Source organism: Prosopis cineraria, unplaced genomic scaffold, assembly GCF_029017545.1.
Source record: "Prosopis cineraria cultivar Desert tree isolate PC_DT_omini unplaced genomic scaffold, ASM2901754v1 PC14, whole genome shotgun sequence".
Taxonomy (NCBI): Eukaryota; Viridiplantae; Streptophyta; class Magnoliopsida; order Fabales; family Fabaceae; genus Prosopis; species Prosopis cineraria.
The window spans coordinates 20,740,065-20,755,448 of NW_026555345.1; the positions used below are offsets into that span (position 1 = coordinate 20,740,065).

A 15,384-nucleotide genomic window follows, 5' to 3' on the forward strand; every position below is an offset into this window, starting at 1 on the left:
CCGGCGAAAGAAAAATTGAGAGTACTAAATGCAACTTGAACGTCATTATCGTCCCTATTTTTTTTAGCACACATACTATCTCCGGGGAAGCGAAATGTGTGCACAAATTTTGAAAGCTTTGATTAAAGCCAAATTGCGTTCATGTTTTATTCATCTAATAGAAATGGTAATCCTAGATTGAAAAGATTTATTCTATAACTTTCATGTAATTGAAATCAAAAGGAGACATCAATGTACTATCCTTCTTCAAGGATTGATATATGGAAATGAACGCTTTCTCTAGCATTCAAAATTTATAAGAGCCGTGCGGACGATTTGCGGGCGCTTCAATAAATTGTGTCACAACGTAGATTAAACTTGAAGCACCGTAACGGATTTCATACTCACACACAAATTTATATTGTTGTTAACCACGTTAATACACGATAACATACACATTTTCACACATGCGTTGCATAGAATCTCAGAAATAAACTACATTGATTATGACTTGTAAATGGTGTCACTTATTTTGTATGTATGTATGTATGTATGTATGTATATTCATATTGATGATTGTAATACTTTTGCTTCACATCACTTTTGTTTTCTTGTAAAACAATGCCATGAGAAATTTTTGCAGGAGCCTGTCATCCATTGACAGATTGACTAAAAACATCGCCAGCATCCGGAAGATGTGTGAATGGAAACCTTAAAGAACAGTCCCAAAAAGAAGGAGCTTTCCAACCTATCATAAAAGATGATGTTGCAATTTCCAATAAGGCTGATCAGGAAGACATCATTCCTGTTGAACACAATGAGGATATTCCTAGACCTGAACCCCAGGGATGCAGCCTCTTGCCTCTCGTGCAAAGCGATGGTCGAGATGATGGTTCCAAGTTTAGTTCCTTGCTAGATTCTAGCAAAAGAGTCAAATTTTTGGAGGATTTAACATCCCTGAAAAGGACAAAAAGGAAGTAGACATGGTTAGCAAGTTTTAGTGGCTGGATCCTTGTCGTATTAGAGATGCTAATGGAAGGAAGCCTGATGATCCTCTGTATGACAGGACAACCCTTTATATACCTCCAGAAGTTTTGAAAAAAATGTCAGCATCTCAGAACAGTATTGGAGTGTCAAATGTAAAATACATGGATGTTGTGCTATTTCTTTCAAGTGGTTAGTCAATTCAGTTCTTTGAATATCAGCATATAAAAGCCTATTCCTACTACCAAGTTTATTTATTTATATACTTTGTTTTGATACTAAATTCATTATTTGAAATTTTATTGCGCCACAATTATGGTCACTTCAGGGGAAATTTTATGAGCTTTATGAAATGGATGCTGAAATTGGCCATAAGGAGCTTGACTGGAAAATGACATTAAGTGGTGTAGGAAAATGTCGGCAGTGGTGTTCTAATTCAATGATTGCTTCTTCTTTTTTCCTTGACCCTTTTTTGGTTATTTGTCCATCTGGAAAAGCAAGTGATTTGTTATTTTTTCTTCAGGTTGGTATCCCTGAAAGTGGGATTGATGACGCTGTTCAGAAATTGGTAGCTCGTGGGTAAGGATGGAGTTGAATTTTATTAGCCAGATCATTGTTTTATTTCTGCTATTTAATGCCATTGGGATGATATAAATTTGTATTATATACAAATACAATTAATTAATGTGGTGTCTGAGGATGTTTAACAATGACTCATGAGATCACACCCATGTCTACCACTTGTTACAATTAATTATGTGGCTGTCTGAGGATGTTTAACAATGACTCATGAGATCACACCATGTCTACCACTTGTTATCTTTCCTAACTCAAGATAAAGAGTACAAAAATCTAATCTTATTATGGATGTCAATTCCATAGTGCTTATTGTTGTAGAATCATGTGTTTTTTTCTTTCCTCATTGTAAGATACAAGGTTGGAAGAGTGGAGCAATTGGAGACATCTCAAGAAGCAAAGGCCAAAGGCGTTAACTCTGTGAGTTTTACTTTGCTTGTAATCATATTGTTTTGAATAAATTCATGCAAATTTTTTTGTGAACTAGTTGCGTGTGATAATTTTGCTTCAATAAAATGCTTCATTTGTATTTTTACTGTAAAATTATGATTTGGAGATTATGTCTTAGGATGGAGAAGGGTGCATATAAAAATAATAGTATGTTAATTTTTTTTTTTTCCTATTCAGAGGTTAGTTTGTTAATTCCTTGACAGTCTAACCTAAATAACCTGTAATCTCCAACACCCCTCGACGTGATGATTGATACTTTGATGTTCTCTTAGTCTCCTACTTTTCTTTCATTTATCTTTCCACTATTATTATCTCAGGTCTGTGTTTATTCACCTTAAATTATATAGTTCTCATGTGAGTTTATTCAAATACAAAAAGTTGCAGTTGAACTTGCTGTTATCATTTGAAAGTTGTTTTTATCCCAGTTATGTAAACTCCTGGAGTTGACATCTGATCTGACTTTATGTTATAATGCATCCTTGATGCTGTTGGATTCATCGAGTTTTCTTATGTGACTGCTTGGACTTGGATTTCCTTTTGCACGGTATGATTCACTGTCTTGTTGCAGATTATTCCAAGAAAATTAGTTCAGGTTGTCACTCCATCAACCTTGGTGGATAAACAATATTGGTCCTGATGCTGTTCATCTTCTTGCAATAAAAGAGGTTCACACTGCTGCTGGTTTCTCTTTTTTACAAGTTGCCAGATTACATGTATTAGCAATGCAATAGTAATTTTACTTTTACCTTTTTATTTATCTTGTGTGTTTGATGAACATTTTTCAACTTCAATTCAGTATATTTCTCCTAAATAATCGTTTTTTACATTCTGGCATATATGGAAATTTGGTAAAAAAGATTTATTCAGCTTTTGTTTATATCTTCAGAATTGAAGCTTGGCTTGAAATATTGCAGCCATCAAAGATTTTTGTTAACCCATAGTAATAGATGCTTTCAGATTGACGTTAGAAAGGACTCCTGACATTTAAAAAATGTTCAACATTCAAGAAAAGCAATGATGGAGACTAAGGTAGTATGGGGTGCGTAAGTCACATGGCTTGAGATACTCTATGGAAATTTTAAGTCGGTAGTTCAACCTCAATAGCTAGCTTTTGGGGGAGATTTCTTCATCCCATTTGAGTACCCATCAACTAGTAAGGTGTCATAGAGTGTGGATACTGCAAGTTTGCTCTCAGTGTGGGGCCAATTCATGGACACTAAGGTAAAAGTAGTATGGGATATGTCGCGCCCAATTCAGAATTTCCCGAGGAGGAAAATTGAATAAAAATAAATTTATTTGGAGTCATCACCAAAATTTTACAGGTAATTTTGAAAACATTTTTGACATGTGATCTACGCATAGAAAAAAAGGTAAAGAGTCGATTGTGTGCGAGGAAGGTGTTACAACACCCATTCATGTGAATGGTTACCTTAAGTTAACTATATAAATTTAAATAGCTTAAAAATATCTTAATTATCCTTAATAAAAAAATAAGATAAAAAAAGTTAGAAAATTAAAAGGGAAAAATTTTATTTATAAGTTAGACTTGATCTAGGATGAAACCTAGAGCTTACGTACCCTTTTGAGGGATCAAAGCCCACGTAGTTCTGGTCATGTCTCTTGGTTGGAAATTTTTTAAGAAAATATAATTATTAATTTTTTATAAAATAGCTTTAATGTTGGTTTGTAATTTTTATTTATGAAAATATCTTATTTCTTTATTTGTAACAAAATTCTGAGGGATAATCTTGGAAAAAAATTATAATAATTTTTTATGAAAGCTTCTTACTGTACATTCACCTTTGAAAAATTATTTTTTTTTATGTGTGTTTTAAGAAAATATTTTATTTTTAAATGAGGATAAAATATTTTAAAATATGATTATAAATTTGCGAGGAATCAGAAAGTCTCAAGCAATTGATGATTTTAAAACTATGCACATGCGATAATTTATCGGTATGTATAGGATAATAAATTAATTAATTTATAAAATTGCAAGAACTCTAAAAGTCTAAAGCAATCAAAAAAATATGAAAACATTCTAATGATGCACTGTGATAATTTATCACCACTCATGATAATTAATTAACTTCAGAAAGAGAAGAGAACTTTAAAGATTAAGGCTCATATGTGAAGATTCAAGATGAAGAAGAATAAAGCAATAGCTCCAAGAAATCATCTCACGCGCACCCATATTCGATCACACGAAGACAAAAATTTGTAATTCATTACAGGAGAGATCACGTACAGAGCTCTAAAGGTTCTAGACTCAAACTTTAAGATCAACCTTATGAAATACTTGATTAATGTAAAAGCATGCATGCCCAAAGTTTAAGAGAAAGGTGAACTTACCTCTATAAATCTCAATCCACTTAAATCTCTATCGTCCTTTCTCCCATGTCCTTAAGTCTCTAACTATCCCATGCTCTACCTTTGCTTTCCTTTATATAGACCTACACTTAGGGTTTCTCTAATATCTCAATCCTATCGTGATCAATATTAGTAGTTTATATATTCTTATATTATTATAGATTATTATTATTATTTAGATATTAGATATTAATTGTTATCTTTCTATTATTATATTTGATATTATATTATTTTAAATCTTCAAATCTTAATATTAGATATTAGGTTATCTTGAAATCTTCAAATAAGATTAGATTATATTATCTTGAAATTTTCAAATTATAATATCATATATTATATATATTCTGATTATTTCAATTATTATATTGTGATCTAGCTTGAATATATATATTTTTATTATCGTTGTACCCAACTTCTTCTTTTTTTTTTTTATATTTCTCGTAAAATTTTTTTATTCTTATTATTTTCGTTTTTTTTTTTTACTATAGATATTATCTTATTTACTTATTAGGACCTTGACAAAATATGGTGTTCACAGGATACCTAATTCCCACATTGAGTTGTATGGGATATTTTGAGGTATTTATATGGGTTGATTCTCCATCTAATTGACAGCTTTTAGGGGAGGGTTTCCATCTGACTTGGCTACTCATCAAAGTGGCAATTTGATAACTTCCTTTTTCCTTTTTCCTTTTTTGCCCCCCATAGTCTATATAAATTGGGCTTCTGCTTTGTTCTCAATTATTCCCTATTTCTAAATTATTTGTCCCCTCCTGGAAAATTATCTTGTGAATCTTGCAAGATGCTGACATTTTGTTGCACTGAAATTTTTTGCAGGGGAGTGACCTGAATAATGGTTCAGTTCAGTATGGCTTCGCTTTTGTTGACTGTGCCGCACTTAGGTTTGGGTTGGTTCCATTGATGATGATGCATCATGTTCTGCTTTAGGGGCTTTATTGTTGCAAGTATGTTCTTCCTGTACTTATTCTTGCTACTTAGTTTGATGAACAGTTTTTATTTTGTATAATTGGCTAATTTGTTTCTGAGAGTTTGATTTTAGGTGTCACCTAAGGAATTATATATGAAAGCAGAGGTGAACAGTTTTATCTCCTTTTGCACTAGGCTTGAACTAACCTTGTCTCTAAAATTGACAAACCTGTGATTTAATGCTGAAACATTATTTGCTGCAGGGTTGTCCAAAGAAGCTCAGAAAGCATTTAAAATACTCATTAAATGGTAAGAATGAGAAGATATGAAAAGCATTGTTGGCTATACAGACACGGAATTTCTAAATGGGGTTTTTTTCAGTTCTTTGCATTCCCTGGAAGTTGTATGTGATATATAATGCAACTTTGATGGGAAAAATGGTCTTCATTGCTTGATATATCTTATAACAAATGTGTCTTGCGTTTGTTAATGTGAATACATCATTCCTAGCTGCAATGATTTAAACTTTTGAGTTGACCAATTGTTCTAATTTATCCACCCGTGAACTCAGGTTCAGAGAGGTGCACTTTTTGTGCAACTTACAAAGTCAACATTTGTATTAAATTTTCCGGATTCTATTACGACTTATTAGAATTTTGAGTAATTATTGGTATCCAATGCTCTGAGTAAATAATTGAGAATCCAATTCGTGACACCTCACCTTTTAAATTAAAATAAAAGTTTCAACAGAATTGTTTTTAGTCCATGCTTTAAGTTCAAAGGGCTTTAGCGTGAGGATTGCATTAGGGATACTAATACGATTCACACTCTTAGGCCTCCTAATATAAAGCTTTTGAGATGCAAACAGGCTTTGAGTGCAAAATGTTTGTCACAATACTAAGTTAAGATTGTAAATTTTTAAAAAAAGTCAATGCATTTTTTAACAGGTTTTGTTTCTCTTGTAGGTTCCACGACACTACAATTGACTCCAGTGCAGTCGCTCACTGACTTAATATCCCCTGAGGTTACTGATTTAGTTCGCTTGAATGGATACTTTAAGAGGTCATCTGATTCACTAGATCATGCACTGAGCAAAGTGAATCATCCTGAAACCACCATGTGTGCTCTTGGCGGATTGATTAATCATCTCACTAGATTGATGGTATGCTTGATATTATGCCCATTTAGAGAAATGTTACTAATGGAACTCACAAGCTTGAATATAATGATGAATCGGTCGACCTTTCTTTCTTGTTGGAAGATGTCCTGCAGAATGGGGATATATATCCATACCAAGTTTATAGGGGCTGCCTCAAAATGGACGGACAGACATTGATTAACCTTGAGATTTTCAGTAATAATGCTGATGGTGGTCAGTCAGGCAAGTCCTAGCATTTCTCTCTCTCTGTTTTTTTTTAAAAACAAGGATCAGGATATTCTACTTATTTTTGTGAGCAACTCGTGCAATCCTAAAGTTTATCTGCTTCATCTTCAGGCACATTATACAAATATCTTGATAGTTGTGTAACCTCATCTGGAAAGCGGGTTCTAAGGAGTTGGATCTGCCATCCTCTAAAAGATGTTGACGGGATAAACAACCGGCTAGACGTGGTTGATGGTCTAGTGTCGTGCCCCGAGATTGTGTCACTCATTGCTCAACATCTTCACAAGCTACCAGATTTGGAACGATTGCTTGGCCGGATCAAGATTACCCTTCAGTCATCAGGTCCTCTCCTACTGCCAATGTTTCGCCAGAAAGTATTGAAGCGGAGGGTCAGTTCTGCTGCTGTTTTTTGTTTGTGAAATATTTCTTACTCTGAAGTCTGAAGTTCTCTTCATTGCTCGGATGTTTGGCTATAGCTCTTTCCCCTTTCGTCTGTGCTCTATTAAGAACAGATTTGTCGCTCCTTGCTCCCTTTCTTCTATGGTCTCATTTCTTTATGACATATGTCTCTTTCTGTTTCTCTGTGACGTTTTAAAGTAAACCCATTGATGTGTTGGGAAAGGTTTTATTATAATTTTGGCTACCTTGATTTTCAGTCCATTACGTGTGATCAGTTGAATGTCTGTTTTAGAAGCGGTCTTTCTTATTTTTGTGAAAATGCTAGGGGCACCATTGTAAATTCCTTTATGCCTTGAGCCTATAAATGGGCTCTCCTCACTTGTAAATGCATCCTATTCACATTGAAGATGAACAAACTTTCTTCTGTTTTTTTCCCCATATTTTTCCGATCTATTCGTAGTCTGTAATCTATGTCTATTATTGAGTGCACTTTAATGAATTTTAAGTGTTACAGGTGAAGGTGTTTGGGTCACTTGTGAAAGGCCTTCGAACTGGTTTGAATTTATTACTGCTTCTACAGAACGAGGGACCTCTAATGTCATCCTTTACTAAAGTTTTTAAAGTTCCAGTTCTGACTGGTAGCTGTGGGCTTGATCAATTTCTTAGTCAGTTTGAAGCTGCTATAGAAGTGACTTTCCCGATTACCAGGTATTTTTCTTCCTTATTCAGTATCAATTGCCATGGACAGGAGCTTTCTCCACATACATGTTCTTCGTACATTTTGATTTAATCAATGATTTGAACTGTTAAGTTTCTTCTGTACGGAGTTGGCAACTGTCAAACTGATCCAGTGGATGTAGCACAATGGATATTTTAATTAGTGTTATATTCTGCAGTCATTCATGTTCTTTAAGGCAATTTATATACAGTGCAGAATGTTTTTATAACATGTAAACGTCTGATTTTTGTATTTGGTGACAGAATCATGAGGTAACAGATGCGGATGCTGAAACACTTGCTACACTCATAGAAGTGTTCATGGAGAAAGTTGCCGAATGGTTTGAAGTTGTTCATGCCGTCAATTGCATAGATGTCCTTAGATCTTTTGCAGTCACTTCCAGCATGTCATGTGGAACCATGTGTCGGCCAGTCATAGCGTCTTCATCAAAAAGCACAAGTCAAGATTTTGTGGGACCTGTGCTTAAAATGAAGGGGCTATGGCATCCATTTGCCCTTGGAGAGCTTGGAAATTTGCCTGTCCCCAATGACATAAATCTTGGTGAGAAAACAGATGTCCGTCATCCTCATACGTTGCTGCTGACTGGACCAAACATGGGTGGAAAATCAACACTTCTGCGTGCCACCTGTCTAGCAGTTATTATGGCCCAGGTTCCCTTTCGTTTTATCCTTTTAATTATATTAAGCATGCTGGATGACCACTTGGATTTATAGAGATTATGCTACGCTCATTTTTGTTGCATACGAAGTACAGAAATTTAAGATACTTTTCCCCTGATGGAAGTTAAAAATATTCCACAAAATTGTAAACAATAGGTCAAGGGAACAATATGTTACATTTCCTTCATTTATCATCTCGTACTGTCAGACATATTATGATGTCCAGTTAGTTTTCTTTTTATGATAGATTTGTCTCTGATGTCTCTGCAGCTGGGCTGTTACGTGCCATGTGAAAACTGTGATCTCTCAGTTGTGGATATCATCTTCACAAGGCTTGGAGCCACTGATAGAATCATGACCGGCGAGAGTATGTAGTCTTAAGCATAAAAGCGTGCTTTTTTCAATAAAGTGACCATTTCTATCATGCAATTGCGTTATCAATTGCTTTTTTTTTCCCATTAATTGATCTTTTTATCAAAAAAAAAAAAACCGGTGTGAAAATTTGCCCTACTTGCTCTAGGCCATGATATTTCTAACACAACATTGGCATTTGCTTTGGGAATGGAACATCCAGCAATAATTAACTGGTAGCCTGAACGTGTCATTTCGAGGGGAATATCCTTATGGGCTTGCTAGTTGGGATAGGACTTGCTATTGCCGAATATATAATGTTGAAAATCTGTGAATATAACTTAAATGGCTGACATTTAAATTTAAAAAAAAAACCTCTTCTTTCTCGAGCATAATCTAAAATATAAGTAGACTAGGGAGATTTTTCTAATTATATTGAAATTGCGTGGTATCTTTTGTCTGTGTTGATATTTATATATACGTAGATCTCTTAAGAAAACAAGCTGCATTACACTTTAGTTCAATTTAAATTTGAACTAAAATATGTTTCATTATGAATACATTGTTTAAAAAAAAAAAAAACTAGAATGCGTTCTTGCATATTTTTATGATGGTATTTGGTTAAAAAAGTTATGATTGGACTAAAGTGTATGTCTAGAAAATAAAAGAGATGCCTATAGAATTTTAACGAAGTTTAAAATTATCTATGTATCTAGCTAAGTGAAAATGTATATTAGAGGGTGAAACTAAACTTTTTATGGTCAGGTGCCTATAGAATTTTAACGAAGTTTAAAATTATCTATGTATCTAGCTCATTGAAAATGTTATATTAGAAGGTGAGACTAAACTTTTTATGGTCTAGTTGTGACATGCCTTGAACATCAGAGGGCAGACGATATGATTGCATGGAAATTGGCATACATATAGATGACGCATGCAGAGGATATTGCCTTCCTAAACACATCAAAGAACAGTAGGCTCGATTTCTAAATGAATCAAACCATTCATGACTTGGGAATTTTTGAAATCTGATATTTAGAAGCTGACATGTGCGAAGCTACTGTTTGTCTCAAGGCTTGAAGGATTGCTAATAAAAAGGTTCACTTTTGTTTGCAGGCACCTTCTTCATTGAGTGCACAGAAACTGCACAAGTTCTTCAGAATGCGACTCAAGATTCTCTGGTCATTCTTGACGAATTGGGCCGGGGAACTAGCACTTTTGATGGCTATGCAATAGCATACTCAGTAAGTTGCTGCTTTTAACTACCTGAATTTTCTTGAAGTGTTGCTGTGTTCTATGTTTACTTGTTAAATTTCAGGCTTATTTAAAATATTTTATTGTTCTCGTCGATTCTTTAACACATGACTGAATAGTGTGAATCACTATCCTGGTTCAGGTTTTCCGCCATCTGATCGAAAAGGTCAACTGTCGCTTACTATTTGCCACACACTACCATTCGCTCACAAAAGAGTTTGCCTCTCATCCACATGTTACGCTGCAACACATGGCCTGTGCTTTTGAGTCAGAATCTGATGGCCATTCCAAACGTCGAAAGGAGCTAGTCTTCCTGTATCGACTTTTCGCCGGAGCGTGTCCAGAGAGCTACGGATTGCAGGTGGCTCTCATGGCTGGGATCCCTGAAAAGATAGTGAATGATGCTTCAAAGGCTAGCCAACGGATGAAGAAATCAATTGGAAGAAGTTTTTGGTCAAGCGAACAGAGATCAGAGTTCTCTACTCTTCATGAAGAGTGGTTGAAGACCCTAGTGTCCATCTCGAGAATAGAAGATTGTCTGACCTTCGATGAAGATGCTTTCGATTCGTTGTTTTGTATGTGGTGTGAGCTGAAGACTTCGCTTAAATCAGGAAACTAGGAACAAGGAGCAGATTAGGCAGAGTAAAAAGTCTATAGGATTGCATGTATATTATGATGTTTTAACTTTAGTGATTGGCAGATTTCAAGTAAAGGCTGCTGCTTCCCACATGCGAGATGGCTCGAAATGTTTCCTGTGTGAAATCATCGATAAAGCATTCTTCATATCTATGTCCTTGTGTTACACATTGATACGTGATACTTACAATTTTCCCACTCATCGATCCTAAACAGCCTTGAAACGGCCAGTAACAGAATTTGTCATGTCAGACATGACTATTAGTGCTAGCAATTGGCTTTGGCATTAATTGGTGGTGGCAATTGGAGTCAAAGCTTGGTTAGCATTTGGTATTGTGCTATTTTTTTAGCCAACCTGATGTGTTATTTTGATATCTTAATAACTTAAAAAATATTATTAATATATTAAAAACCTCATTACAGTGTGTAAAAAATAACGATCTTTGTGTTGTTAAAAATGGCCATAAATTCTTGACATTTTATATTTATCCTGCTCAAAGTGGCCAGCATGGGTGAATTCTTAGTTCTTACCATAAATTCTTAGAAGCATGTCGGGTCTAACATCACTTAGCGAGTACTGCCAAAGCAGTTAAGGACCCAATTTGTAATTTTGTAATCACCAACTTTTGGGTAACATCAGTGGTTAAAGAAAACTGTACAAAAATATATGCTCGTTACCATTGTCCCTATTATAAAAAAATTTCTAATTACTTCACCAAAATCAATAAAAAATATTAAGTTATTAATTTCATCTGAAAATAAAATAAGCTTTCCATTTTACCCCTATATAAATGAAAATTTTTAAAATTTACATTATATTTTTTATAATTAATGAGTTTAAATAAAAGTAATATTAACAAAAATATTTAATATCCTATAAAGTGCCTTATATTAAGAATAATTTTTTAAAAAATACCCCATAATAGAAATAAGAGAGTATCTTACATTTCAAAATGGTAACATCTTAGCATTGGATAAATGTATAGCTTGTTTTCGATGTTATGGAGATGAAAGAAACGGGAAGGAAAAGACCAAAATTGCTTGAAGGAATCATCTGTCCTTCCAATTCCATAAAGATTAAAAGGAAAAAAAAAAAAAAGGAGCCCTCTAGAAATTAACCCCAAATCAAACACACAGGACTATCTGAGAACGCATCATGCATAATTGAACCGCCACAGTGATTACGTATTTAAAGAAGCGAACACCAACACTAATTGGTTAACTCACCAAACTAATCAAGACAACTTTGACATTCTTTTTAATAAATTGACCAAACCTAGGTCATATTTGCTTATTAACATGAAATAAATGAAATAGATTGAATAAATAAAAGTAAAAATAAATAATCAAAGGAGATAACTAAGTAAATTTATAAGGAGAAGGAGCAATTTAATTCATGAGGTTGAAAATCATGATTCTTAAAATATTTACAAGGTGTGATGATTTTCTATATTTATAATACATATTAATGAGTTTTATCATGTTTATCACGGGGAGAAAGATGATTTAATTCATTTTTGTCTTAATTTTTTCCATTCCATTCCATTCGCAAACATGACCCTAGTCTTTCTTTTATTCATGCACAATTCCATCATGGCCGTTGTATTCCAGGTAAAAGGGGGGGAAAAAGGAAAAGATCAATGCGAAAAGATTTCAAGTGAAGCCAAGACCCCCCCCCCCGGGGGGGGGGGGGGCGCATGAAAATTCAGGTGCGATGCATGTAAATTTTGCAAGTTATAAGCATCAAGCTACCAATTTCTTGACGACATAATAAGGACCAAGCATCTGGCTGAAATGGGCAACAGTGATCGCAACATATGACAAAAAAATGAGAGGTACCCCGTCCCCCGTTCATAACACTACAAAACTATTAAACCGTGGAAACAGTTTCCTAATTGTAGGAATAAATACAGATGGTTAAAACCTTGAACTTGTAGGTCACACACTCACTTGAAGGCGATCTTTTCCTCCAATAATGTTGCACCAAACATGTACGACCTTTGCTAAGATTCCAACACCTAAAACAAAGTAAAATGAAGCAAATACATGTAAAATGTAAATCAATGTCACTTTAATCCAATGTAATATTGAACAGTCAAATATCTTGCACCATTTACAATTAGAAATCATGCATTTATGTAATGAAAAGGCTCACCCTTTAATCCAAACAAGGATCTTACAATGTTAACGAACAGTAAATAAAAGATGCAGCAGCTTGAAATAAGACACAGATGTCTACGTTTGAGACATTATTAAAACAACCACCTCTTTACGTAATGCGTCGGGCAGGTGAAGGTAGTCTAAAATGAAAAACTCTCCTAAGAACAAGCTCGACAAAATTATTCCACATTTTAAAACCAAATTACTAAGGTATGGAAAGTTACTTCCTTTGCAGCGGTCTCACATACTAAGCAAGGTTAAGAAAAATACACACTCCGAATGCCATTTCTTTTACAGGATTATCTTACATATCCCAATCAATGCAAGAAGAAAGCATTATTCATCTTACAAAGTTTGGAACTTCCCCTTTCTAATTAATCTTAAATCTGTTTCTGTCAACAACACCAGTCTCGTTCTGCGACTCGCTTGCCACTCCATATTATGAATATATAACCATTTCATCATTCTAGCTATTCATTCAAGTAAATTTCCCGTGTTGAAAACAACTTATTTATTAAATAAGGAACTAAACGTGTCAAATAATGCTAACTCATTTCTAACAAAAGCTTTACGACAATCCACTGAAAGCAGCAAGTGAAATTAACTAAAAGCCGTTTACACCAACAATAAGGATAGCATTAACAAGACAGAGGAAGACTTAGTACACAGTTTCAACAGAAATAACATCTTAGAAGTCATCTTCATAACATGAGAGTACTGTATTTAAGTGAATGCCTTGTGTGCCATGAGTGAAATATATACTGAAACATTAAACATGTAATAAAAAAGGCGTACCAAAAGGTAACACAATCAATGTCTTGGTGTTAAAGTACTTGAAGTGAAAGAAGCAACAAATAGATTCAATAATCCTTTTCATTCAGCAATTTTCCCGGAAACACAATGAAGCCCTCGTAAGTAACACAATTACCCTAGACAGCATAACGAATCACAAGCAACAAGACAAAGGATGCAAAAGTATCCACGTTCAACAAGCAATTCAAAATTCAAGCAAGATAACTTAACAGCAACCACCTACATCATTCACTAACATTCTCTGTAGATGTGTCCGAATCCTCCTCATCTCCTTCTTGCAAGCTGGCAATTTCAGCCTGAGCTCTTTCCAAAATCTGCTTCTTCTGTAGCTCTAACTCCCTATTAAAATCCAATCTCATCTTCTCTAACTCCATCATCTGCCGCCTCTTTCGATTCTCAATTTTCTCATATATTTTACCAAACTTCTGAATAGAATCCGCCAACTCCCTAAAGGAAGACTCTTCCCCATCATCATTATCTACAATCCTAGTCCTCCTCGGCGGAAGCCCATCCGAATCATCTTCAGACGTCTCTGACTCCCCAGGGCTATCCCTCATCTCATCCAACCCATTCGATCGATCTAAATAAACCCTTGTATTCATGAACACATACTCCCCTGAATCCATTCCACAGGAAAGTCCATATTCTTGCCTCGCTGATGAAGCCATTAACATATCCATCTTCTTAAAATAAGCCCATTTACTAGAATTCAACCCCATTTCATCCACTTTCGCTTTCTCTTTCTTGTACCTTCTTTTCAGTTTATCCAACATATTCCTACACTGTGCCACGGTCCTCTCCATCTTCAGCTCCTCCGAAAACTTCTCGGCCACATCCTGCCAATCCTCAGACCTTAAGCTCTTTCTCCCAAGTTGAAGAAATTTGTCCCCCCAAACCTCCAGCAGAACAAACGTCGCATGCTCCGTCCATTCATCTGTTGGGCTTCGATTCCCGTGTGAAAGCTTCCCATGAGGTACCGACTCATAGTTCGAAACAGACGGATTCCGCAATTTCCTTTTCTTCGGGTTTCTCTCAAACCCGTCATCGCTGTCAATATTCACGCCATTTTCCCCATCACCATTATCGTCCTCCAGGTCATTCCCTACATCATATTCATCCATTTCTTCATCTTCACCGCCCTCGTCGTATCGACTGATCACTGGTCGATGATAAGGGGCAGCGCGAATCAAATGCTCTTGGCGATGAGAATAATTAGGACGGTTCGAAACGTAGGGCTTTCGAGGGTACGTTGCATCATCTTCCATAATATTGTCCATGTATGGTAATATAGGAACAGCTAAGCGATTTAGCAGAATCGCAATTGAATATTTTCTGAAAATTGATGGAGTAAAACAAAGAATTTAAGAAGCTAAACACAAACTAACTCGCTAAGCAAGATTCAGCATTCAAAGAGGAAAAGAATTTTGGAGAAGATGGAGGATGAATAGAACGCGAATTCGTTAGGGTTTTGGGTGTATACCGAACTAAAACGAGGCACACGAAGGAGAGATGAGGGTGAGGATAGACTAAATGGGCCGAAATGTTGTACAGTGAACCAAGGGGTCCATAAAGGTCTGGTAATGAAACTAGTCAAACATGGGCCTTCATGGACTCAAATATACATCAACTGGGCCCATATGCTTCTAATGTTGATGGGCTTAAAGAAAAATATGAATTTTGGCATGGCTAAACTCAAATTGTGC

The 15,384-nt window shown here is 35.2% G+C and overlaps 1 protein-coding gene and 1 pseudogene across 1 annotated transcript; one reads left to right on the plus strand and one right to left on the minus strand.

The window, feature by feature from the left end:
- Positions 1-141: 141 nt before the first annotated feature.
- LOC129292357 (DNA mismatch repair protein MSH7-like) lies at positions 142-10,801 on the plus strand (annotated as a pseudogene).
- Positions 10,802-12,429: 1,628 nt separating this feature from the next.
- Positions 12,430-15,177, minus strand: LOC129293214 (trihelix transcription factor ENAP1-like). The gene is made up of 2 exons (XM_054931035.1): positions 13,905-15,177; positions 12,430-12,726 (listed from the first exon to the last, which is right to left on the minus strand). The coding sequence occupies exon 1, from the start codon at positions 14,956-14,958 to the stop codon at positions 13,906-13,908; it is 1,053 nt and encodes a 350-aa protein (XP_054787010.1). The 5' UTR covers positions 14,959-15,177; the 3' UTR covers positions 12,430-12,726; position 13,905.
- Positions 15,178-15,384: the final 207 nt, after the last annotated feature.

What these genes read in the sequence shown, in the direction of transcription:
- LOC129293214 (XM_054931035.1), bottom strand. Translation starts at nt 14,958, where the DNA reads ATGGACAATATTATGGAAGATGATGCAACGTACCCTCGAAAGCCCTAC.